General features: G+C 39.4%; 1 protein-coding gene across 2 annotated transcripts; it reads left to right on the top strand.

The window, feature by feature from the left end:
* LOC106531353 (nectin-3-like protein) lies at window positions 1–27,139 on the top strand. Of its 2 annotated transcripts, XM_014027197.1 has the most exons (8): window positions 1–272; window positions 7,993–8,340; window positions 10,548–10,847; window positions 11,194–11,311; window positions 12,657–12,808; window positions 22,736–22,880; window positions 24,494–24,596; window positions 25,841–27,139. In XM_014027197.1, the coding sequence occupies exons 1-8, from the start codon at window positions 80–82 to the stop codon at window positions 25,994–25,996; spliced, it is 1,515 nt and encodes a 504-aa protein (XP_013882651.1). In that variant the 5' UTR covers window positions 1–79; the 3' UTR covers window positions 25,997–27,139. The 2 variants fall into 2 exon arrangements, with proteins under 2 accessions (XP_013882651.1, XP_013882650.1); XM_014027196.1 differs by lacking the exons at window positions 22,736–22,880; window positions 24,494–24,596; window positions 25,841–27,139 and adding an exon at window positions 14,785–19,529.
* Window positions 27,140–27,608: the final 469 nt, after the last annotated feature.

Here is a 27,608-nt window from a genome sequence, read left to right as displayed (position 1 = left end):
GAGAACAGCCTCTATTAGGTTCATCGGTCAGGTGTGCTCGCGCTCCCCCGCGCCTCAGCGTGCAGATGGTACAGTCCACATGCAGCTCGGAGTTTGTCGCCGAGGAGCTCCCACTGTTCAGCGCCGCTCAAACTGGCAAGTAATAACCGCTTCWGGCAAGGAGCAGCGGGCTGCGCTTCGTCTTAAAAACATGTTACCCTCCTCTCAGGGGAGACACCGGCTCGGACACCAGAGCAGGGTTGTAATCTACCACGTGCTCTGCATTGTTTCAGGTGAGTCCTGGTTTGTGTTTTTTTTTTTTCTGCTTTCTTCCAGCAGCGTCACACAGAAGTTTTTGTGACTGTCACGGTGCGTCGCGCATCTTCTCCAACAAACGAGTTAAGCGCAAACTAACGTTTTGAAAGTGTAATTTAATTGAAGTTGTGATTCTTTTTTTAAAATTAAGCTCAAATGGTGGCATGGGGATGCTAAAACTTGGCTAAAAAGAAGTTCGTGACAAGCAGCCCATAGGCTCCATCGACTGCGGTTAAAGGTGCGCAGGCAGAGGTTTAAACTAATCTATACGGCTGTGTCTGGTTCATTGGCAGCCATATTAGCTTCATAAAGCTTCAGAGTAAAGTAGCACGACGCTGGGATGCCACCTGCTTTAACAAAAGTGCTGAAGAGGGTCAGCCCCCATGTGCCCGCCGTGCAGCTCATTATGGTTTAATCAAAGACTCGGCTGTTTTACTCTCTCCACCCTGAAACATGTGCCCCAGCAGTGCTGCTTTCACATTTAAACCCCTCCAAAACGTTTGGTGCCGTGTTCTTCCTAAGGTAAGAAAAAAAAAAAGAGACAAACCATGACACAATGTTGCTTTAAAATGTGTGGAAACCACTCTCCTCTTCAAAATGTCTTTATAAAATAACAAAAAGTAAGCTGAATCCTTATTGTTCCTTTTTTAAAAGTATGTTTTGCAAGTGTAATGTAAAAGCCACATGAAAAACTCAAATTTCCAGGCAAACAAGAGATGACTCTTCCCACAAATAATGTGCACAAACCACTGTTTGATGTTGATGAGGGCCTCTCTTGCAATTAAGCAACAGGACTGTTCGTGGACAACAAGCTTTTGTCTGGTGCACTTTGACTAAAACTTCAAATTCAGACTCTCAGTAAAAGCCTAGAGACACTAAAGAGTTGCTCAAATATCGTTTGCCTTAATTGAAAGATGCCAATGCAAAAACACTCAACTACTCCTATTACTGTCCAAGGGTTTTGTCCCACATCTGATTGCACAGCTTTGAAACGAAATGCAAATTATACACGGAAACACGAGGCTTGTACAGGAATAGTGTGACTTTTGGTAGCGGTACATCAAACAACAAAGACAAAARTGGCAAAGAAAAGGGATATGATTTTTGGCAAAACAGAGGAAACACTGCACCTTTTAGTTCCCTAAGCATAGACCGATTTCACATTATAAAAGTACATGCTCATACTGACTTAGACTTTTTTTTGTTTTGTTTTTTTACGGGCATTTTGATATATATATTTTTACAAACACATTTTAAGATTGATGATTTTTACAGGTGTTGTTTTTCTTCGAAATGTTCAATTAAGAGTTGACAAAGTCGTAACAACTCTCTTTGATGTTCAAGTTATACATCAAACCACTAGCATTTTTTTTTCTTTCAGCCACTGTTTTTCCTCATATGACAGTTTGAGCCACTTGAGATAAAACACCAAACTTCCACAAGACGGCTATGAAAACAAAGATATAACCATTCTAGACCAGAAGTGCCCAAAGTGGGGCCCGTGGGCCAAAATTGGCCCACCAAACCATTTCATTTGGCCCACCAACAGTTGTTCTGGTTATTGGATTGTAATTATGTTCAGATTGAATATAAAATTCAAGTAACTACAAGAGACATTTAGATTAGATTTAAGCCCATATCTAGATTTGCACACCTTAAAAGACCCCATATATCTAATTTTTAAATTATGAATAGTTTCATGAGCCTTTGCTGACWTTGCATTGACTTTGCATACATTGAGTTTTCTCCATGTCCATGGGCTAAAAAAATGTAGGCAACCACACTAGCTCCTAGCTTAATCATAAAAATAAAACAAGTTTATGTAAGAAGTATTTGCATTTCTTATATTATTGCATTTGGCCCGCGACCCTCAGATCGATTTTTAATTTTGGCCCTCTTAGGGAAAATGTTTTTTTTAATTTAGGCCCTCTCAGTGAAAATGTTTGGGCACCCCTGTTCTAGACTCTTTCAGAAGATGCCCCATGYTGAGTGTTCTGACCACCTCTGCCCATTCCAAAGATGGAGTAGGTGAGAGTGGGAGCAGAAAATCCTCTCTGTCATGCCTGCAGAAGTTATCGGCACAAAAACTGGCTGAAAGCATGCAGCATCACAGATATAACCATGGTAAAAAGCCCTATTATTTTTAAACCTAAAATGTTTAAAAGACAAAGTTGGACTTATGTTTGATCTATTCAACATAATGAGTCAAAAGCCTGCTGCTCRGAGTGACAGCAACATCAGAGCAGATCAGTTTGTTTCCCCAAAGCCACTCACTGGTTATGTGCATGTAAATGCTTACAAGCAGACGTTTCTTCGTTAATTATTAATTACTCAACACACCACAGACATTGCAAGCATTGGGTATTGATTGGACAATTTCCTGTGAACAGAGTCCTCTTAGAGTTTCTTTTCCAGTTAGCAACCACGTCTCATTACAAACACAGAAAAACACAGCTGGAACGTCTGCCGTCATCATCCAACTTGGTTTATTTGTTCAAAACGGTACTAAGAAAATGTGGCTAAAGTGCACTTTTAAAAAAATACATTTAGGTCCATATCTAGAGAGACAACATTTTAATAATTTTGGTTCTGTATATTATCACAATGAATTTTGAACAAAACATTTGGGATGCAGTTGATGTTCAGATTCGCAGCTTCAATTCAGTGAGTTGAACAAAATGATTGCATAGAATGGGGGGAACTAAAGTTTTTTATTTTTTTGATGCGATCCTTTCATTTCAGGGTCTCAAAAGTAATTGGACAAGTTAAATAATAAATAAAATGTTCATTTCAAAGCAAAGGGTCCTCTAATTATAATTCTTGGTTTAAAACCCACTCCTAATATTGTAGCAATGTCTCCGGTGGTTGTTTTTTGTTTTCGCAGCATAAGGATGGCTTGTCCAGCTCTTCTGGCCGCATCTTTTATTCACAGCAAAATTTTCTGAATGCAAGCAGCACCTGAYATCAAGAAAGAATTGCCCACACCTGTAAATGAAATAGGCTTTGACTCAGTCAACCAGTTATTTTTGTTCCCATTCAAAGCCTGGTGGACACATGTTAAGGAGCTGAACTCCTAATCATTCATCCAGTTTTAATGTAGACAACCTCAAATGAAAGCTGAAAGTCTGGACTTTATGTCCATATTATTAAATTATAACTTGAATATGTTTCAGAGTCAAGAAACAAAACTTTGTGTCAGTGTCCAAATAGATATGGATCTAGCTGTAAGCTTCGTTTGACACATTTTTGATTTGAAGTTTTTGACAGATGGAGAAAACTTCTTGCTGAATCATTTATGTAAATGGGTTCTAAATGGATTCACCACTGGTGGCCAGTTTAACAGAACCAACCCAATRAACAAACAAGAAGCATAAAAACTGACTTTCTGGTGGGATGAAGTCCAACTTTTATTTTTAAATTTTTTTTGTCAGTTACCACTCAAATTTTTACTTTGAGCATGACGAGCTGCTCTTTAGCAAGATAAACACAATATTGCATTTCTTTACCACCACAAGAGACTCACTAAAGGTATTATTAGCTAAAAGCGTCAGAGTATTCCCCAGGAGCAAAGTGTTCTTATTGGCAGAATAAGTCAGATCTGTTTTTTTGCTGTGGCAAAGATATATATTGTGTTGAATTTGTAAACCAAACCAAATGTGTCTATAAAAGTTTTTATTTTATTTAAATCATAATGAGGATTCCCTTTTTAGTCTCTGGGGCATAGCAGAAATCATAGTTTAATGTCAAGCAATGCAGCACAAAACATATTGCCCTTATCATTATCACTCTTTTGCGGAGTTAGAGAAAACACAGGCACAGTTATGCAAGGTTGTCATCACATCATCATTAAAAATTAAATTCAGTTGCTGTACCTCTTCCATTTCAAATTCAGTGCAGGGGAAATGCTTTTTCTTTACTCCCACTATTTTCATATCTATTCCTGTCGTTCAGAAAGGCACAGAATCAGCTTTTTACTCAAGAAAGTGGATTATTCTTCTGTGTTGTTGTTGCTAGAGTATTTCCATACATCCATCCATTAGCTGCTTTATTCTATTAGTGTTGTGTGTGTTTGTGTAGGTGGAGTGTGTGTTTAGCCTGTCCCAGCTGGCAAAGAACATGATGCATTTTAGATAAGTTGCCAGTCCATCACGATGTGGCATTTATTTTTTTAGGTCACAAAATCACTTCAATTCAATGTTTCTCCAGTACTCTTGAAAAGGTTCATTAAACTTATATTTTTCCACTGGTAGCATTTTCTTTGAGTCACATTTGGTGTTTCAACCCCTTGATTTGTTTGCAGCACTGTTCATGTTGAAAGTCTTGTCAATAATGACCTTTCTTGAGATCAGTTACCTCCCTTTTTTTATTTCTTTCAAATACATGTACTGTGCAGTCTTTATCCTTATTATTCTTGGTGGTTTTGGTTTTTAAGCTGGATTTCGAATTGATTACTTCACACAGGAAAAACCAAAGTCGTTATGTTAGCGTTTGACTGTATAAGGGAAATTGTTCAAGTAGCATTTAGTCTTAAGTGAGCCTTCACCATTTTTGGGTTCATGCTATAATTGTGACTGAATATAACAATTTGAGGTTTGCACATTAGGTTCTGTAGAGTTCACTTGATATTGCTAGTTGTAAAAATAAATCCATATTTTTAAGACTATGTTGGCGTAGTGTTCYTTCTTGCCTTAAATTTTGTCTTTTGACATGAAAAAGTCTTCCAAAACTTCACTTGACTTTGTGCAAGAGAATTGATACAGTTTTGCAAGCAAAGGATCGTGATTTTAAATATTGTCTTGATTTAGCTTTTTCCTGATCAGTTTGCATTAATTAAAAATCTAATTACTACCTTGGATAGTTTTTTCAGTTAACAGTTTCCACTTGATACTACCCCTAAAATGCATCCTTTCTGCTCCTCACAGCACCTTTTGCTGAACCCTGCTGTTTTTATCTCCCTGCAATAAGATGGTTGGCCCATCCTTTCCCATTGTACCCCCCCACACACCCCCACGCTCCACAGAGGGATCACTACACTGAGCAGGTGTGTTTCTGCAACCGTTCCCCATTGCTGCTTAGACAGGATGCTGATAATGGTCTGCACTTCTGTTCTGAGTGTCCAGACTACAGTGGTCACCCCACCCACTGGGTGTATTTTCTGTAGGGGTGAACTTCCCAACAAACCCATTCAGTTTTTTAGTAAAACATTCATTCATTTTAAAAAATACACTCATGTCAGTTTTTCTTTTAAATATCACATCCTAAAGCTGTGGGGGGACGGCAATTTAAAAAATGTTTTTTACAAAGAAAAACAATCAATTTTAAGTTGCATGAATAAAAATGATGATTCAATGAGAAAGCAATGTTTTTGCTGGAATCTTTGGGCCCTGGTTTTCATGTTGATATTTTGATAACTTTAAGCCCTACTATTCACAACTGGTTACAGTTTCATTAAGTCTTACTTTTTTCTGATTGGTTCAAAAAGATCAAGGTTAACAGTGCAGAGAGATGTCAAACTCCAGTCCTCGAGGGACGCTGTTCTGCATGTTTTAGATGTTTTCCAGCTCCAACACACCTGATTCACTGATTGAATTAACTCTTCAAATTGTGCAGAAGCCTGTTAATCACCCAGCCATCAAAGTCAGGTGTGTTGGAGCAGGAAAACCTCTAAAACATGCAGGATTGTGGCCCTCGAGGACTGGAGTTTACATCCCTGATTCCATGATCAAACTCATTTTAAAGGTTTGTCTGCACTGCCTGTTTTTCATTCTTTTATAGAAATGAAGACATAAAAACAGATTCTAGTTTTTACTCAAAAAGTAAACCATTAAAGGAGTCACAAAATAACTGCATCACTTCACAAGGGCACCCTCTGACATGCCCTGCAGTGGGGGCTCGGGGGGGGGGGGGGTAAATTTCCAAGGCGGGAGAACTTTCTTTGTGTATCTGTGTGGCAGATGTCTGTTATGAAGTGACAGTTTATTAAGACACGTTCAACTGCAGTGTCTGTGCCAGCTGTTCAGAAACCGCTTCAGACGGCAGCATTTCTACAAAGAAAATGCTCAAGATCTCGAATCAAGAGGCTGTTTGTGATAAATCATCTACCTAGTTGCCATTTTGAGTAATTGTTTTAAAATGCAAATAATGTTTAAATTGCTAAATTGTGCTTTTGTTTGAAAGTCAAAAAGCTATTTCAGTGTATTCATCACTACCCAACTCTATTGCATGTATAGCATTTATACTTAATAAATTGTCTGAGTATGACTAATTTTCATTCTGTCACCAATCTTAATGTGATTTTTCATTTTTTATAAGCATAAAAATTTATCTATCTTGCAACCAAACATGAACATTTAATGGTTTTTAAAACTGAAAGAACTGAAAAATGTTTTTTTTTTTTTCCAACACCTGCACTTCTTTGTTTTGCAGTAGAAAACTCTCTGCACACAGTGCCAGTATTTCAGGTCCTGGCCCTCTTAGATCAAGATTGGTCGAAGACGGAGTTGTTTTTGGAAAAACAACAATAGAATATTTGGAGTTGGTTGCCAAGCAGTGCAACAGATTTTGTGATATCTATCTTCTGGCAGCTTGTTGCAATTAGTTATCTTGTTACAGATTTTGGCAGTCTGGTAGTGTTACTGTATATTATCTTTTTGATCTCCATAACACACTTCCAGTGTCTTCGTGTACTAAAATCCTGGTGATGTTTGCTTCCTCCTGTGTCTTGTATGCTGTTGTCTGTCTTCGCTCTCAGCCTTCTTTTATTCTCTCAACAATGTCATTTTATTAGCATAARGCTTCCTTTCCCTTTTTCTAAAGCAAGTGCAGTCTGTTCTTATCTCTTGGACCTTCCTCTGTGTAGCAGTGAGTTCTTGCCGTCAAGTCTGACTGCAGTTCTGACAGGTGCAGGTGGCGGAGTGCACGAGTTGGTTATATTTGAACAAAAGACATACACACAGTCTGGTTATAATTCCTGAATTCAGGTCAGTAGGAGGGAGGCTTTTTTCATGATTGGGAACACTAAGTCTCTCTGTAAGCTGTGCGTTGTTTGTTCAAGGCCTCAAAGCCTGCATTTGTGGTATAAAGTTAGAAACCCTATCTGTTCCCAAAATATGAGAGATGGAAAAAATATGAAATGATTTCTATAAACTGATATCTCCAATACTGTTTTCTTATGTTTTTGATATTTTTGACTGTAACTACAGGACTTGTCTGTCATTTTTAACAGAAAATGTGTTCCTCTAGTTGTTTTAAAAATGTTTTTAATCAGAACAGTTGTCTCTTATAAGGTTTTCAGCTATTGTCCTCTCTATGATAGGATCTCTGGGTTGCAGCATATATTGCTACTAAACCTGTCATGATTGAAAATGAATCACAGTCACAGATGCATGTTTTACCTCATGCACAATCCAACTTGTTTGAAACTTATGAAGTTATAAAGCCAAATTAGGGGTGGGCAAAAATATGTACAAATTGTCATCAAAATGTTATCTTTTAAAGAGCAAAAATGTCATTTAAATTCGATATTCTTCAATTCAAGTGGCGATATCTCTAAAAGATTGACTATTTTAAAAACTATTGAGCAGTTATGAAGTTAAAGGACATTTTAAGGGTTGAAGGAAACGTTTTACCTTTTTGTTTACTAAGTTATTTAAGTTTAATAAAGTGTTTTTTGTTTTGTTTTGTTTTTTTCTCTGGCAGGTGCGTGGTGCAGTCAGGTGGTGGTGCCAAAGAGGGTCAGTGCCGTGCTTGGAAAGAACGTCACATTAGAGTGCAGGGTGGAGGTTGGCTCAAACCTCACGCTCACTCAGAGTTCCTGGGAACGCCGTCTACCTTCGGGCTCTGTTGCTGTGGCGGTGTATAATCCAGAGTTCGGCACTTTCATCCCTCCAGAGTACTTAAATCGCTTGCATTTTCGCTCCCCCTCCTCTCACGACGCCACCATAGTGCTGGATAATGTGGGCTTCTCAGACGTGGGGAGCTACACCTGTAAGGTAGCTACGTTCCCCCTGGGAAACACTCAGGCCTCCACTACTGTCAGTGTTCTTGGTAAGTATGTTTATATTTTCTGCTGCATCACAAGTCTACTGCAAATTCTCTCTGAACCATAACCAGCGAGGCAGAAACAGTTGGTTTATGTATGTGTAGGTTAATGAACATTTTATACTCTTAAAGGTGTCCTGTCCTGGTCCTCAAAGGTCACTATTCTGCATGTTTGAGATGTTTTTCTGCTCCAACACATCTGATTTYAATGAATTAGTGATTAAAAGTATTCTGCAGAACTTATAAACATAATTAAATCACTGAATCAGGTGTGTTGCAGCAGTGAAACAAGTAAAACATACAGGACTTGGATTGGACACCCCCTCTCTAAGGGCAAACTGCACCTCCCTCACACACAGGACACGTCACATGTCACACACAAACACAGCAACAACACAATAACAGAGGGTTTGGATGAAGATGTCAGAGCAGTTGAAGTGAGATGAGTGGTGTATTTCACTGACTTTTCTGCACATCCACAAACTTTGGACCAATGGCACAATACTCGGCACATACCCACAGTGCTTATGCACAGAACAAGGACAAAAACGCAGGATTTTTTTTTTTTTGAAAATAAAAACAAATTTCAACACATCTTGCAGAATATAAATCAGCATTAAAGTTACAGCTATTTCTGCATATATCAGAACAAAGAGTACTTAATCCAACTAAGAGATCAAACAAATTTAACTAGGATTAAATCCTTTGTTTTTGTTCTTCTAACTACATACACTTAGGTTTATTAATATAATGGGGTTTAGATGCATCTTGGCAGTAAAATAAAATTCGTCCATTAAAAACGTATATTTGTTGGATGCTTTGGGATAGTTAGGAATTATTTATTCATTTTGTTTTCTGAACACCTTTTTTTTWAAATGTTTTCAGTCAATCAAATTGAAAGGTTAGTTTCATACTTCCTGTTTATAGACTGCAGAAAAAGTAGGTAGATTGTCTTAATACTGTGCTGTTTGATCAGAAGGAAAAGCAGAAATCTAACAGCTGTCTTGATGCTGTAGGTCCTTCCCTACTGCATGAAGAGAATTTAATTAGTAAAGATGGCTGAATGAGTTTTTCTTCTTTAGATTTTCCCCAGTTGGCAGGCTCACGTCGCATATCAAGAGTTTATGATAATTAAATGCTTTGAATGGTATAGATGTATAGCTTATCTGTTTGTGTATTTGCAACACTTGTGTTGAAAAAAAATTGAACCAGATTGAAAAATATTTTCCCGGTAAGGGTAGCTCATATTAGACTTACAGTTTCACAGGTGACAGTATAAAAACACAAAAATGGATTTGGTGCAACGTTACTAAAACTTCAACAATGTTCAGATCATGTGGAAACTCTTATTCTCTCCTAACAATTAATATTTGTGGAAATGTCATAATTCACGCTCTTTATGTTGTCAGGGTTATCATTTTGATTGATGTAGAGTTGCAGAAAATATTTTGCAACACATCAGAATCGACTGCTTGGACTAAAATAAATGGTAGGCCACACTTTTAAAATGCTTGTCAGAAATATGTTTTGCCTATCAGATTGTTTGTCCTGGATACCCACTCCTGATAAAAATGATGGTGAAGCACACAGTGTTGTATCATGGCAACTGCAGGAAAGCTGAAAGATTGAAGAAAAAGTAATTATAATATTTAACAATATTGCATGTTGCTTGTTTTACTAATACCAATGCAGTTCTAGATTTATTTCATCAGGGAAATGTATGTTGCAATAAAAGCACAAAAAAATACTTTGAGACATGATCTGGATTGTGAGTATTGTGAATTTGTCCATTTTACCTTCTGTCCCAGAATATTCTCCATTGCTGTGATGTGACTGACTTTCTCCATAAAGGTCTGCTTTTAATCTGAAATTTTCAGAGCCAATGGGAAGCATCACAAATAACTAGTTTAATCAGGGTCTGTAACCAATTATGAATTATTTCCTCAGCTTGTTTGTAATAACAGGTTCCACAGTTTTGCTTTCAATTCTGCTGAGGGGATTACACTTCTTCCATTTGGGCCAGTAGTTGTTGGTACATGCTCAAAAACCCAGTGTGTGCAACCACTCAGTCTGTTTTCACAAAGCGGATCATAAGGATGACTGGAGCTTCTAATGAAGTGTTGAACTAGGGATGTAGTAAAGCAGAAATTCTGCAAATGTTTTTCTGTAATGCAGACTAAAGCTGAAAAAGTTATTTTCTTTGCGTTATGCAGTGGAGCCAAAGGTCTACGTGTCTGCTGGTTCAACTGCCCTGATCGACGGTGGCAATGAAACGGTGGTGGCCACCTGTATCGCAGAGCGAGCTCGACCCCCCGCCGAAGTGTCGTGGGAGTCAAACCTCTTCGGGCAATCAGAGGTGCAGCCTTTTGATGACGTCAACGGCACAACCAGCACACAAGTCCGCTACATATGGCAGCCCACGCGACACGTCCAGGGCCAAGCACTCACCTGTGTGGTCCGCCACCCAGCCCTGCATAATGACTTCAGGATCCCTTATCAGCTCAATGTGCAGTGTAGGTCCAACAAACTGTCTCTGTGTATTAACATAACTGAGGGAGAATTTCGTAGTAAATTGTTTCTAAATAATTAAGTTGAGATACTTCAACAATCTACACTTAAATATTTCTTACAACTATAGTCTAGTCGTTATTAAAGAGGGCAAGTACAAACGTGTTTGTTTTATGCAGGGTCACAAGCCAGAATTACTGTTTTTTTAATCCTCTCTTATGTTCCTGAACATTTTATAGCAGTTGATTCTTTACTATTTCAATTAAATTCAAATTGTAGAATACTTTATTGATCTCAGAGGGAAATTAGATAATAAGCATAATAATAGACTAGTTTTTTTCTGCTCTGCAGTTGCTCCTGATATCTCAGTCGTGGGGTATGATGGGAACTGGTTTGTGGGCCGTGAAAATGTTCAGATGGCGTGCAAAGCCAACGCAAACCCACCAGCTCATCACTTCAGATGGATCAGGTGTGTGCCTGTTTTGTGTTTACATATTGGTTGTAATTGACACAACAGAGAACGGGGCAGGATCTGAGAAGGAGTTGTATCAGGCAATTTTTGAAGCCATAGCAGAAAATACGTTCTTGTAATTTATGAATTAGCCTCATTAGGATTTTTTAATCTGTTTGGATTAATTTAAAGGCTATAAATGCGTATTTTTCAACAAGTACACGTATTTTTGCTGGTAATTTTCTGCTTAACTTGTTTCATGGGGGGAGGAGGAGGGCTGAAATGTTAAAGTTCAGCTGGTTACAGTACACTGAAACTCTAAAGGTATAGCAATATTTAATTTTCAATTTTCCTATGTGCCCTGACATTGGCAGTAAAACTTAGTTTGCCTTGACCATAAAACTTTAAGCACTTGTCAAGCACACCATGTCCTAAAACTGTCCAAGAAAAGCTGCAGAGATGAACTACAGCTCGTCTGCTTTACTTAAAGACAGGAGTTTAACTTTGTCYGCTAAAGAAACAGAAATGACGACAAAATTCTGAACGTGGTCTGTGAATCTTGGCTAATCTCACAAACTGATGTGATTCTTCAGGTAATGTTTTTATGCATCTGTGTTGCTTTATCTCTTTAATATTTTACCTTCAATTCTACTGTCTGACAACTTTTTAATGTACAAATTCACACTAATACCTTTTAGTTGAGAACTAATCTGCTTCATAGTAACTCCTTAATCAGATTAATAAGACAGATTTCTCAAACTGCATGAATTTGATTTAATTCAGACATAATTCATATCTCATACAACTAATGTTGGCATGCTGAAGCTATATGTTGTGTGTTTTTACATCAATATAACACCAGAACTTTAGTTAATTAAAACTTGTTTTTAGGTTGCAGTCTTTTAATAATGTACTTAAATTAAGTAAGTTTCTCTTTGCAATATCAAAATGTTGTTTTCTTAACATTGTATCAAGTTGTAAATGTGATCACAGCTCATCAATAGAAGTTGAGCCACTGCTTCAGCAATTAAGGTGTTGAATTGTTTTAAATCATAATTACTGTATAAATATTTCATACCTTTTTTATAAAAACCTGTTTATCAAACTCTGTCTTTAAGGCAGGAGAGGAGAAGTGTAAAGTAATGCAGTAAAACTTTTGATACTTGTAGTTTAAAAATCTCAGAAAAACAGAACAAACACAACTAAAGACTTCAGCTTTCCTGTTCAGACATTACGGAGTGTTTTGTACCTAGCATAACCATTAAAATAGTTGMAAATTATCCTGTATTTGACATTTAAAAAGTAACATGCACTCTTGCTTTTATTTATGCCTCTGACTGTCCTTTCTGTTCGTGCTTCTCAGACTGGACAGTGAAATGCCTGAAGGGGTAGAAATAAGAAACAACACTTTGCTCTTCCTGCGTCCGCTCCATCGCAACGACTCGGGCGTTTACAGGTGCGAGGTCGCCAACGACATCAACCTCCGCAGTCGGGATGTGCGCATCCTAATACAAGGTGAGCGGCGTTTATAGACTGGGACAGAGCTGACTCTGGCTGCTTCGTAGTCTCTTAGGAAGTACGGTGCATGCGTGTACGTCATAGAGGGTATCACTGCCTGTGACATCGTCCTTCAAGCTGAAATGTGACACTGCATCGCCCACTGACAGAATCACCCTTGGTGCAGTGGTTTGGATCTGATCTTAGATCTAGTTTTAATTGCATGCTGATTAGTTTTGATTAACATGAGGTCTCCAGATGTTAAACAAGGAGTTCCTGGGTCAAACATCTGCCAGTGTTTAAGTCCTGTTAAACCACAGTCCACTGCCTTTCTGTCCCGCTGGCTCGGTGTTGAAACACTTCACGTCTCTGATGGGAATGATGAGCATGCTCCTCTGGTTTCACAAAATCTTCCTTGCCTGTGGAAACTCTGTTCTTCAATGAAGTTTTGATTATTATGGGATTTCTTTTCCCCCCTTTTCATGTTCCTCCTTTTTTGTGTCTCTTTTTTTTCCTATTCTGCATGTGTCATGCAGTAAGAGGCGAAAGCCTGCAGCCTCACTGTGAGATGATGTCCCAGATTCATGAAACATTAACTAGTCCTTTTCAACTCCTATTTATTATTTATCATCCATATTTCATTTTCCTTTGAGAGGGCCTGTGTGTGTGCACAAGCTTGCACATGTTAGTGTACGCTTTGTTGTATGTGTTGTTGTGGGTGTGCTCATGTCAGTTCACTGCCTCTGCACAAAGTCATTCAATTTATACACTTGAAAACAACAAACCTCTGGGTTCATGTTTCAGATCTCTGAGCTGTGAATAGTTGCCTCACATCTTTGGTCTTTAAATGACGTTYAAGTATCAGCAGTTTGCATCTGAGCTTTTTCAGCTCAGATTTGTACCGCTGCTTCTGATTAAACCCTTATGTTTTGTCTGTGGGTAAAGTCCTTAACGTAGTTTGTTTTAGGGCTGGTTTTCTTCCATGTAACAACATATTCAAACTAATTAAAAATTTAACATAATTATCCAGCTGCAAAGAACCTTTTAAGGTTAAGAAACCAAATAATTTAAACTCTTAAAGACAAATTTTTCCCTCCATGTAAAATTCTAATTTGTATACAGGATAGTCTGTTTTACTTAAATTTTATTTATTTATTTTTTCCATCCTTTGTCACTTCATACCTAACTTAGRGCCAGCAGCAACAATCTCATATATTTGTTACTCAGTGACACACCAGTCATTCAGATGGTGAGCAGAATGGGATCATTTTCAGCTTAACCAGTGATTAGATGATCTGAAACTCACAAATCCAAGTTAGTTGTTTATGTGAAATAAACACCAGCTAAGCAGTAATTAAACCCAATTAGTTGTTGTGCAATGTGTTTGAAAGTTGAAAGTGAAGTCAGGAGAAGTGTCATAAGCAACTAAAAGAACATAAATAAATCAATCAGGAGGATTGTGTGACTGGTATTGTTGATCATGGATGCTGGTTTTATCATAATTTGGTGACAAAATTCATTTTCACTTRGCTGTTCGGCCATTTTAAATTGGTTGTGTAAATACAGGTTGAGAAATAGTAAGGAAAAAATAGTTTTGGGACTGTGTCCATAAAATGTTAATTTGAAGCTGTGTACTCTGTCTTTAATCCTGTTTAGAAAGATGCATTTAAATGGAGACGAAGCTTTTTTAGACTGTTTTTTTTCTTATTACCTTGCCCCTTTGTTTCTCGAAAAAAGCTGAACAAATAAAGTTTTTAAGTATTTTGAATATGGGGAGTTATTCTAACCATAGTTGGATATATTTGAACCAAATATTATATTTTTATTCTTTTCATGCAAAACAATTTTCAAACCTGAGGCCTCTGTGAGCAGATGCACTATAGTTTAGTTGATGTTTGTCTTCCTGTCCCTTCTTAGTGAAATGCTGATGTAGCTGTTCATCTTTCTCTCCCTTTCACTCTCCATCCCCCTCTCACCCTCCCCCCCTCCATTAGATCCTCCCACCATGCCTTCCACCATTACTGCTCCTGTCCTAACCAGCTCTTCCACCTTTGTGGTTGAGAAGGGCCATGTCCTTCTCAGCTCCCCCACACTCGAAGCCCTGCCCCAAAGTAATATTGGCACCATAGTGGGCGGGGCCGTGGGCGGGGCATTGTTCCTGCTTCTGGTCTTGACTCTGGTCGGAGTGTGTTACCTGCGGAAACAACAGACTTTTCARGGCAGCTACTACGCCAAGCAGAACCTGGCTCCCATTGAACTCCAGAAGGCCCCCCCGCAGCACGAACTCCGTCCAGGTAAAGCAGGCGGCAGCTCTCGCAGCCAGGACCACGACCGGGAGGAGTGGGGCGACCGTGAGCTCAAACGCGACCGGCGTCACTTCAGCAACTTCAACGGAGAACCGTATCCCATTAACGGTTACACAAGGGCCATGAGGGAGAGCYGGCGCCTCAACCATCAGCAGACTGAAAACACCCAGGTTTCTAGTCCACAACAAACCAGGAACACCCGATATGCTCACTCACCTAAACCGCAGAGAAACGGCGCCCCCTACCTGTCGGATGACTGCTACGATAGCGGGGCTGAGGGTGATTATGTGTCTCACACTGATGGCTCAGTCATCTCGCGTAGAGAGTGGTACGTTTGACAAGCTGCATGGTTCTGCAGAGGCAGAAACACGAGAAAAAAGCTATTAGGAAAAAGAACACCTTATTACTTTTCTATACGCACACACACCTTTACTAGACTACTCTGTAGTTTAAGTTCAAATGTCCAGGTTGACACTTGAAACGGGAGGCTTATGTTTTTGACATGGACAGACAGGACACTGTCCATTTAATTTGACAGCCTGCATATTTAGGCATGTTAGTACTTTATGTGTTATTGCCTTACGACATGAACAACATTTAATTTAATGTATTTTCAGTTGAACCCAACAGGCTTTCAGGCTGTCTTAAAGTGTTCATTACCTCATATGAAATCTGTTATTTTCTTGTTTGAAACTTGCAAACGGATCATTTCATGCCCACGTCTCAGACCCTCCCTGTTTAGAGCTGCAGATGTAGCGTTTTGCAAGATACCGTAAACGTCTCAGATTAATTGAACAACTCTGAACAATTTTTAAATTATGAAGTTTGGTCCTTTGATGGATTCTAGCAGTTCACTTTAAGCCTCAGTCTTTTTTGTAGAGAGAATCATAGTAAATATTAATGAAATCCTAAAGCAACAGTTCAGATCTTTTGAAGGTAGTGTTCAATAGAATTGTTATGAATAATTAATATCTTACCTGTTGTAGGTAGATGGCTGTTTAAAAACAATCTCAGATTGTAGAAGTGATTTATTTCCGAGTGGATTGAGATGATGAATGGTTGGAGTCTTCAAAATCTTTTGTTCTTTTGTAAGAAGCTAGCTATAGCACTTTGTGTGCATCCGAGGACATTTTCAGCAGAAATATCCAATTTCTTCCAAAATAAATGTAATGCAAAAAAAAACTGGCAAGTTTCATCAAATGTTTACAGAAACATCTGACATTTTTGGAACTAGTTACTTTAAGATAATAAGATAATCCACTTTAGACTTGCTCTGACCAGCAGTTTAGCTCTTCAGTCAGAATTTAACTTTTTCTATGGATCAGAGTTGTTTAAAGATCGATCCACAACAGGTAAAATACTAACTGTTTATAACATTTCCATAGATCCTCTCTTTAAAATAGCTGAACTATTCCTTTAAAAAAACAGCTTTGTTACAAATTGTCCTTAAAGTCAAATAATCAAAGTTGAAAAATTAATTTATCAAATAAAAATGTTTGTAAATGTTTTTGTTAAAAACATTAAGTGATTTACTGTAAAAGATTTAAATGAGCATTTATTTCTAGAAGCAAGTTCATTTTGCTGTTCAGTACATTTTTCAAGCTGATAAAAGTAAAAAAAAAAAAGCTACAGTGATTAATTCAGACCAAATTTAAATTCATTGTTTAAATAATTGTTTATTTTTCACACACAGGTTGTTRATGTAGGATATTCTCAGATGTGACTTTAATCTGACTTGAACTGTGAAGATCTGTAGAGTCGAAATGAAATGAGGCCGTTTTGTTTGAATGTCTTCTTTAACTGTCAAAAAAAAGCTCTTTTTTTCATGTGTTTTTTTTATTTTCACTTGTTGTATAAAATCCTCAGCTGAAAGGTAAATTTATACGATTTAAATGGTTTAGTTCCCATAATTCACAGCGACATGGCAGAGCCATAACACACTAAATTAGTCTCTCTGATAAATCTGGATTCCTTAATGACTGATGGCCCGTGCACACTTGTGGTCGTAAAACGAACCGCACRGCCTCTATGATGGATGACTGACTCATCAGACTAATTTGTTTTCAACAAAGTCTCTGCTCTTGTGTTAATATCCTGATGCAAGAATTGAGTGTTTGAGGACTTGAACACTGTGTGTCCTGCTGATAAAATGTGAACTTCAGGGTGGGCTGAAGAACATCAGAGCCTTAAAATGCAGGACATGACGCAAACTTAAGTTTTGTAGCAGGGAAATATTTATCTACTTTAACATTGCTTTTACTAAATTTCGGAAGGATTTCAGGTTAATTATCAATTTGATAAAAAAAWATCACGCTTTTTCCTGTTTGTCATAAATAACGGGTGTTTAGGACTGTAAAGACTGGCACCAAATGAGGGCTCCTGGATATTGAAGAGTGCAGTCAGCAGGGTGGTGTTTGAAGTAAGCTTCTGCACAGCAGTCAGAACTTACTGGCCAAAAAGTATTTTGTTGCACAAAGACATTATTTTAGCCAAAACACTTTTCATTATTCAGCTGCTGATGATTTATGTTTTCTATTCTGAACAACAAAACTGTCAGTTAAACTCTGAGGCTCTTTTTGGCATTTTGTTGCTCTCTTTTTTTCTTTTTTTTTAACTAAACGTGCAATTATGTTACAGCGAACAAAAAAAAAAGAATCTAAATTAGGAGGGCACATTTACTTTTTCTCACCTGTGATTGTCGGCACTTTTAACTCCTCTGCAGCACCGACGTGACAAAACTCTAACATTCTGTGGAGAGTTAAAAATGAAACTCATTTCAGGCTGCATTTAACATGAATTCATTCTGTTGCCAATCAATACAGGAAGTACTGTGACTTAACCTAGAAGAAAAAGCTTTTTTTTATGTTTTTTGTTTACCGGTCAGTGTTTTGGGGGCTGCAGAGCACTAATAGTTCACACGTCKAACACTGACGAAGCTATCATGGATGTAAAGTTTTATAAACAGATCAAAGCGATTGTATTTTAGCACTTGCAGCCTCCGTCTACTAGACTGCATGGYGGAGATCGATTTCTTTTTGTGTACACTGATTGTGAATACAACTATAGTCTGGTCACTTTGCAGCCAGTTGCCAAACTCCTGTTTAACTTGTATTTAGAAGTAGGARAAAAGTGTCTGCCATAAGTATTACTGACTAGCAGATCATAATGTATTGCTGTCGTGTACAGGGTAGCCTGAAAAAGATGCTTTATTATTAGAGATGTTAAAACYAGATGTTTAACTAATAATTGTGAATTTTGTGCAGCGACTAAAAGCTGCGAATGTAAAGCGATTTAATGGAGAGCCACTTCAGCTAGCAGCAGATAATATAACCCTCATAGTTTTATATAGTTATTGTTTCAAACACTCGTGCAGTGAAGTAGAATCGGACAAASGGTGCTCATTTCAGGAACGTCTGTTGGTTTTTTATTTCACAACGAAATGAATGAATCAGACTTTTTTTTTCTTGTTTCGTGTTTGAGATTTCTGCAGCCATCCCAGGTTCATGATTGTGTGGAATTACACTTTGTTTAAAATCTCACACTGCTTTAGGAGGAAATGTTTGGCTTGATAAAGTGTGAAGACAGAGAAACCAGGGCAGTGTTTCTGCAAAAAACTATTGTTACATTTAAAACTGAGAATATTCTGTCCAGATTTTTTTTTTAATTGGGGGAGTAGAAAAGGCATCAAAAGCTTGTTGTGTTGAAAGCAGAAAGCCCAGCTGGTGCCCACACCGCTTTGGTTCGATTAAATTTAAAAATGTTTTCGGGTTCAGCTTCCTCTATGTATTACATCAAGCTGGATGCTTTTTTCACCAAAAAAAAAAAAAAAACAGGAAGCACGGCACCGTGAACCCCTGTGCGTTTGCTTCTCTGCACTAAATTTTCTTTAATCGATGAACTGTTTCTGCTCGCCTCCTTTTSTTCTGAGCCTCACATTTAGACTAATGAAGGTCTTTTGTATGAAAATGCTGTATAGAAATCAGTGGATACCCTCTCGTCGAGAAATGTCTAAGTTGGGACATAAAACTAGTGCCTTAGATACTTTCTTAGATACTAGATTCTCTTTGTTGCATCTTCGTGCCATATTCACTCTGCTGCCATGTCGGAGTATGTTTGCAAACCTGGAGGCATTAGAAACGGAGCAAAGCTGAAGCTGGGATGAATCTTGGAGTTAAACGATGACATCATCTCTGCTACACGTGCATCCGTCAGGGGTTTGGGTTCCTGTAAAAGTCACTGTTAAAGAGGCTGAATCAGTTTCACAATGTCAATAATAAAAGCACCTTGTGGTCTTGTTTTGTATATATTGCAAAATATAAATTAAGTTTGTGGGGGAAAAAAGGATATTTATGTTGGTGACAGCAGTGGAGCATTATTTTGTCAATCCTTTTTTTGAGAAACTATTGTCGAATAAAGCACCTTAGCACCTGTGAGTTTTATTATTTTTATTATTTTTTCTCCTCTCTGGAGCTTTCTCAGCTRGCTGTTTCTCAGGCTGCTCAGTCTCTTTGTTCATCTATAAATGACATCATCTCTAGCTCCCCAACGCTTACCGCTGCACATCACCCCACCCCCCCTTAAATTCCAGCGTGCATATTTGGGACGCTGAACATGATGTAATTCAAAAGCCTTTTTTTTTTTTCTTTCACTTTCTCAGTTTTACTATTGATCTCACTCTGATTTCAGCTGGTAATTTGTACCYTTTGTCACATGGTTAGCTCGCTGAACTGTCTCCCCTCTGGTATGTCTGTGGTCAGAGGGGGGACCCAGCACCTCCTGTCTCCATCACCAGTTTGCTTTTGTTTCAGGACAGAGGCCTCCGCTCTCCCTGACAGCCCCCCCCCCCCCCCCGTGTCTTTTCTCCCACTGTCTACCAGCTGGTAAAATTAAACGCTGAGTGTTTCCGACTGGCCCAAAGTCCCCACTCTCCAGCCCATTGACTGTCCCCATGGCAACAGGCTCATCTGGAGCTGCTGATGGAGGCTGTCTTCCTTACCTGGTCACAGAAAACCTCTGTGAAGCTGAGAGGTTAAACCAGGCTGCTGAWTTTTTTTTTTTTTTTAAGCTGAGTAGAAAAAGAGAAGCTGTTGGGAGGGAAAATGGGCCCATTACTCTGCTGCTTCAGAGAGGGCACTCCTCTGGCTGGGAGGATGCAGGCGACCAGCGTGACCTTGACGTAGCTGAGGTCGAGCTGCAGATCCTGAGAACAGTCTCGCTTCAATAAAAAAATAAAAAGTCCTGCAGAMCTTATCGTGGTCTCGGCAGTTGTCACTCTGACCTAAAAGTAGGACAGTCTGAAAATAAATGCTGGAGCAGCTCGGTGGCTCTGATGACGTCATCCAGCAGAGCTTGGATTTTGTTTTAGACACTTTGTAGATCAGCAGATTTGCTTTTTCAAGTTTTTTCTACAACGAATGAAAAAAGTAAATCAAAACATCTCAGTGTGAGGGAGAGGCAAGGATCTTAAAACCAGCCCCCCCACTATGCCCCCACTATGCCCCCACTATGTGCACACGACCCTGGAGGTGTTTTTCACCCTGCTCTTGTACTTTTTGCCCAGGAGCGCATTGTTTAATTCATAAGTCCACGGCTGACCTCGCTCTTCTCCACGGCGTCTGCTGAAGAGGAAGAGTCCTGCAAAGGACAGAAGGGAGGCAAGTCTTCCGCCAAATCCCAGCGTGGGGACAGGCTGAGCCAACACCAGTAATCTGTGGTTCAAATGGACACAAAAAAAGCTCTGGTTGTCTCTGAACGTAACCGAGTCTGAGCAGTTTGCATCCTTCGTGTCTCTGAAGGGCTTTAAGTGTTGACAAGCAGCCAGCTTGATGAAATACATTTTAAAGACATTAACTCCAGGCCTTTGTTGGAGCTCGGTGGCCATCAAAGCTAATCAAAAGGTTATTAATTGTTTCAGGACAGCGGAGACCTCCAAACCCTTCAAACTSTTTAATTTAAACTGAACGTGTTGTTTAAGAATTCTCATCTCAGCACATTATTGATTTTTACCCCCACCTCAGCAGCCAAATGAGAGGTGGAATTGACCATTAAACATTTTTGCCTCCTTTGTCCTRCATCCTCCGTCCCATGTTCAGCAGCTTCGGCCACTCGCTGCTGATTGGCCGAAACTCCTGTTTAATGCATCTTAATCACAATTAATCCTAATCCCCTCAGTGGACCCAATGCAGCATATGGTCTAACAGCTAATTCAAGATATACTCTTCGGAAAAAATATATTAGAAAAAGACAGAGGAGCTACAAAATATAGGGATTAATYAGATGAAATCACATTTCTCCAGTGTCCACGTCACGGTGCCACAAACAAAAAGGCTGAAGTTTTCTTGGACATGTCCAGCTCTTTGACACATTAGATTAAAGCAAGTTCTGTGTCAAGATTGTTCTTTTAATAAAGCAGATTAAGTGTCACTAAATAACCTGCTCACATTAGATTTTATTCAGTCACAGTAAATCTTCATTATTAGATGTTTGGTCTTCAGTAATGCTTTACTCTTGAAAAACCTGTAGGAAGTGCTGTTTGTGTGTTTGATGAGTGGGCTGACTTTTATTAGCTAAACAAGCTGCATTTCTTTACATTTTATATATTAAACCCTGTTAGATGTGTGCAACTCCTTTAATGACTGTTTGCAACTTGAAACTGTGAGGAAAAAATGTGACATTTTAGTTGCAGACTCACTGATTAACAACCACTAAGCCACGTATCTGTGTTTTAAGTGGCCATTTAATTTGTGTGTGTGTCTGAAAGGCTCACAAAACTGTAGTGGTTCCCAGCCTATTTTACTCAATGCCCACCTTTCTTTCCTCCAAGTTAAGCTGAGCTCCCCATTCCTCGCTACAAAATAAAGAATAAAGTTACAAACTTTATTTATTTTTGGAAAAGAAAAAAATGTTGAAATTATTCAAATGAACTTGGTGTGTGTGTTTTAAATTTTTATATAAAAACAAATCGAGATTTTCACAACTTCTGGACAGACAAGGTTATGAACACTTTTTATGTTACACTCTAGGAGTGGGCAAACGTGGTCATCAAGGGCCACTACATACTCYCAAAGCTGACCCACTTCTGGCCCACACAAAGCACACTCAGCCCAGATTCAGCTAAAAAAAATGACGGCCCTTTGGTGGCCCAGATGTGGTTTACCAGAGATGGTCCATGAACAGCCCAGCACCATTTGAACCAAACCTGGGCCAGTTGTGGCATGTCATCCTAAAAACAGTGCTATCATTGCCAGGCCTGGCCCACACCCTCTGCTGTGTGGGTGTTTCAGGTGTTTCTTTGATGCACCTGGGATTTAACAAGTGAATAAGAGGCTTCTGCGGAAGCTGAAGTCCTGCTGTAAAGCAGAGAAACAACTAAAGCATGCAGGAGTGGCCCTCGAGGATTAGACTTCTGCTCTGGAGGTTATATAAACTGAACTGAGGACACCAGTGACAATATTTTGAGAAAAAATGTGTTGAGCTTTGGATTTGTACATATTCACAATTTGATTTCCTTTCCAAATGATAACTGCAAGCCTCTGAGGCTCATGCCAGGAACTTGACAACCCCCACAAACACTGAGCTGGAGCTTTGAGATTTGATTCTAACTTTCTAATAAACTAGAAGCTTCTGTTTTCTGTCTCAGATCAGTCTCAGGCAGAGAGGTCCAACTCCATCACCGTGGCCGGAGCTGTGATGGGTGCCGTCCTCGCCCTGTTCCTCATCGCGGTCTTCATCACTGTGATCTTCACTGCTAGCAAAGCCCCTCCTACAGCCTACACTGACAAAGTGTAAGTCCCCACACATGATTCATGCAGGGGAAATAATGACACCATGCCTGGAGAGAGGTAAACTGTAGGTTCAGGGAGYTGGAAGATCAGTTCAGTCCTGGCAGCAAAGCCCTTCTTCACGCTGTTCCTGCCGTCATTACTGTTAGAACAAAGAGGATAAATAATTTAAGAGATATGTCAGATTCCTCTGACTTACAAGAAACAACTTAATACCAGATTTTTACAAAACAAAGTAAAACATTCAAAAAGTGCTCAACATGATTTCATCATTTTAAGTTTTTCTGAAGTGCTGCRGCAAAACTGCCTTTCAGAAAACATTTACGAAACACAAACCAGACGTGCTTCTTTGAGCAGAACATTTCTCATCAYTACAAAGCAAAACAAATTATTTTGCCCTTTTTGTTAATTTAAAGTAGGCGGCTTTGTGAAAATACATTTTTAGCCTGTGTGTTCACTAATTGTAGTTGTTTAGCTGCCTTTAGGGGCTTCGTAAATATGTTTCCTTATTTTTTATAAATAAATTAATCTTCCTATAAAAAGTAATTTCATCTCAGCTGCAGAAATGTCAGTGATGCATGAAAATGAGTCTGATATTGATTATTAGAAACAAACTTGAATACTCCTCCCCCCCCTCTAGAGAATGTGAACACAGCCACAGTTATTTTATCTCCTCACTCAGACTGGATTCTGTGGATTTGGAACATTTCGCTCAGATTACAGAGAATTATAAAAGACATTGACAACATCAGGARCCTCCTCCCCCATCTTAAACGCCAGCAGTAAATGTCATGAATTATGACCCCTCTCTCTGTGGGTGTGGGCCCTGCATCACTGTGCTGACGCTACAGGACGCTCCGTCCAGCCCGTGTGCTTGGGGTGGAGGGGTGGAAGGGGCGGGGTGGTCAATGCCACGACAAACTTAGCATCTTAAGTGTGACCGTGGGCTGGAAGTCCCGGAGGAATGAGTTTGAAGAGGGCGGGGTGAAGAGTGGACGCACTCCTCGCCCCTCTCCTTCATCACACACAGGCGAGTGTAGGACAGCAGGTCACTGAGAGCCCCGGCTCTAAGGTGTGTGTGTGTCTGTGTGTTAGAGAGAGAGACAGCAGCAGGAAAATCAATGCTTCTCACATCTTTTTTTATGAATTGCCAAGGTCAGTTTCTAGGTTTCAGTAAATGAGTGAAAGGCTCAGACTCGGAGCAGCTGTCACAAATCTTCCATTTTCCAGATCCGAGCTGAAGTCTGTGACCTTTATCCACAAAATCCTGCTGACAGGGACACCTGACAGAGTTTACCCTCTCACAATGGGCTGTGTGAATTGTCTAGATTTAATTAAAGCTGTGATAATCGCCCACAAAGCATCTCCTCCTCTGCTCGAAAACTTCTCACGACTTACACTTTCTGTTAGTTTCACATCGTTTCTCCTAAGAACTGAACCCAAATAAGATCATTTATGGGCTGTTTCTGCAGCTCTTCCCAAAACTTGATCTTGAGATTAGGTTTTTTGCAGCCCTGTCTGTTTTATTCATGGTTTTATTTTAGCATACTCTGCTGAAACACTAACATGTCTCCTCACTGCCGTGTGTGTTATTTTTTTCTTCTTCCTCTGCGAAGGATTGACCTTCCTCCGACTCACAAGCCGCCCCCTCCCTATTCAGAGAGAGCGCCGGCTGTTCCTCTGGGAGTCCACGCGTCACAAGTGGCCTGGCTGTGTCAGGTAAACCCCACTATCTTTCTGCCAACCAATTCAGAGGTGTGCACGGAAACATCTGGGAGCCAAAAAAAAAACAACAGTGGCTCATTATGAGTCAGACGACTGTTAGATGTGATGAGCTGATTTTATTACACGCTGAGTGTAATGATTCCACTCATTTAAACTGTAGGAGGCTTTAAATTAGAGTTTATTTTCTTCACGCAAGCATTCATTAGACAAAGAAAACCTACACGAAATATGTTTAGTGTAAAAATCACAAACCATTTTTTAATGTCGCTTAAAAAAACGGCACACCAATCGCTGTTCAGTTGTTTTCCTCCTTTTCCATCAGGATTTTTGATTTGGTGATGGAAACTCTCAAATTGTCACTCACGTGAGTGAGAGCGTGACTGGTTGTTTGTCTCTATGTGTCCCTGTGATGGACTCACAACCTGTCCAGGATGTCCCCGCCTCTCGCACAGTGTCTGCTAGAGCAGGGGTTCTCAAACTTGTTGGCTCTGGGGACCCCTTGCAAGGATGAAACATTACCAGGGACCCCCTCATAAACCCCATGCTGTTTCAAAAGTAATTTACTGTCATTTAACCCCTAAATGTCATGGGAATATTATTTTTTGTTTGGTTTAGTATGTTTGTTTGACTAGTGCATTGTTCCCCATATGTTTTTTTTATAAAAACCAAGTTATTGAAATTTTTGAGGACCCTCAAGATACAGCTTGCGCACTCCTGGGGGTCCTGGGACCCCAGTTTGAGGACCTCTGTTCTAGAGACATACAACAAGAAGAGGGTCTTTGCAGTCGCTAAGTATGAGTTTCTTGTTTTGTGYGAGGAGTTTGTCCAAGAAGTGATTGGTTGGATTGACTACTTTGGGCGGGGCTTGAAAAAGCTGGGGTCAATCCAACCAATCATGGTTTTGCCAAACTCCGCCCATATCCAACCTCCACCTATTATCCAAACTCCACTAATCACAGTTAGGATAAACTCCGCCCACATCAAGAACTCTGTCAACCACAGTTAAGACAAACTCCGCCCACAAAACAAGAAACTCCTCTTATGTAGTGCAGKGATTCCTATTTGCAGCCACCAGCAACCCAGAAAGGGAGAAGCAGGTAAATACATAAATGTCAAATTGTCCATAAATTACATGGATTCCTCCCTATTTTCAGATATAGACATTTAGGGTGCACTGGCTTTCAGAAGTTTCCATTTTTTATTTTTTATTTTAATTTTATTTTGTGTTCTTCCTGCAGGCTCGTAGAGCAGAGCGCAGGTCTGAGCGCCCCCCACCCGCAGCGAGAGCAGCGTCCCAAGGCAGCAGCAGCCAGGGGCGCTCCCGCCTGGAGTGGGTGTGTCATCAGAGCGGGACAGACKAGGTGTACATCAACCACCGCGAGCACTACGTGTGACAAATCTTCTGATGCCAGCCCACCAATCACACACGCACACACACACACACATACACCAGTCACTGCACCTGAGTGGCGTGGAGCGCACAGGCCTCGCCTGATCCCCTGATCCATCAGTCCAGACCAGCAGCCGTACAAGAAAACATCTCTCTCTCTCTTTCTGCAGGAACTACTTCTTCACACTTTCATCACATTTCATGCCTCGTTCAAAAAAAAAAAAAAAGTTAAATATTCTGGGGGAACAGCCTGTGCTCGATGCGAACTGAGCTTCTCGGCACTCGCTGAAATAGGAAACATAGTAAACATGTAGCTGCAGCCAGCCGCAGTTATCTTCCAACAAGCGTGGAAACGGGGAACGACTRGTGCCGTTCCCTAAATATCAAACTTCTTCTTTTATTTTGCGGCAAACGTTCGCTTTTCAGCTATTTCAGGCAGAACTCCCTGTACTTTCTCTCTAATGAGTTTGTGCATTAAAACATCACAGGAGTCTTAAWAACCTCATCGACATCCAAATGTATTCTTTTTGTTTTTATGCATCCATTTAATCAGACCAAACTTTTCAAGTCCACACAACAATCCAACAAACCCAAAAGTTCTTCTGGCAGCAAAACGTGTAGATTAGTAATTATTTAAGAGTAATCCTTTGGTTTGTTCAATTATCAATCTATTTTTTGTCAGGGAATCAATATAATCTGTAGATTAGACTAGAATAGATGATCATTCTTCACTTTTATGGTATTGCTCTTGAAAACTAACCTCTTTAAGTGCCATGTTTGGGTGTTTGAGTAAATAATGTGCTCTTATTCCTCTGATGTAGCAGGGTGGATGTGAGTTCTGTTCTTATGTAACACATAGAGACGTATGATTCTTAAATAGTGTGAAACATTAAAATAACACATAAAGGATGACAGAAGGGAGAGGATGAAGGGCTGGTTCTGAGCTCCACACAAAGCTGTTCAGTGACCTTTTTAAGGTAAACGTTGACGGATGGAAGCTCTGAGTCACGACAGAATGAAACAAGAGAAGCTGTCCTTGAAGATTTAAGATGGAGTTTGAATTGATGCTCGTAGTTTGTTTTTTTTATATATATATAATTTTTTTACTTCTTTTAAATAAAAACATCAAGTCAAGGTTGACAACACATTGCATCTGCTCTTATTCTCCTCAAAAGTGTTTTAAAATGCCAGGAACGAATCAGTGACGATGTGGTTGAAAAGATGAAGATTACGTCACTTGGTTATGTTGGAAATGATTGACAGAAATGGTTTTGTTTGGATCCGTTTCAGTTTCTCTCTTTGTGCAGCAACTTTCCAAGAATGACTTTTTGGTACGCTACCAAGATCCCAAATAACGAGCGTTAAATTGCGTGTGCAAACAAAAACATTGCACATGCATTAYTGGGCATGGTGTGGGTGAGTTACTAAGACTGCTGCACGAATTAGAATAAATCTTTATTCCAAATAAAACAATAAAAAATGTGTATATWCATACATGAATATACATAACTTACAAGGCCATCTGTATGAAAAAGAGTAACTTATAAATYCCCTACCCCTTTCTCGCTTTTCAATTGATCAATAAAATTCAGATTTTTTTTTGTTACACCTTCTTA

Source organism: Austrofundulus limnaeus, unplaced genomic scaffold, assembly GCF_001266775.1.
Source record: "Austrofundulus limnaeus strain Quisiro unplaced genomic scaffold, Austrofundulus_limnaeus-1.0 Scaffold622, whole genome shotgun sequence".
Taxonomy (NCBI): domain Eukaryota; kingdom Metazoa; phylum Chordata; class Actinopteri; order Cyprinodontiformes; family Rivulidae; genus Austrofundulus; species Austrofundulus limnaeus.
This window is presented reverse-complemented; position numbering and strand designations above follow the sequence as displayed.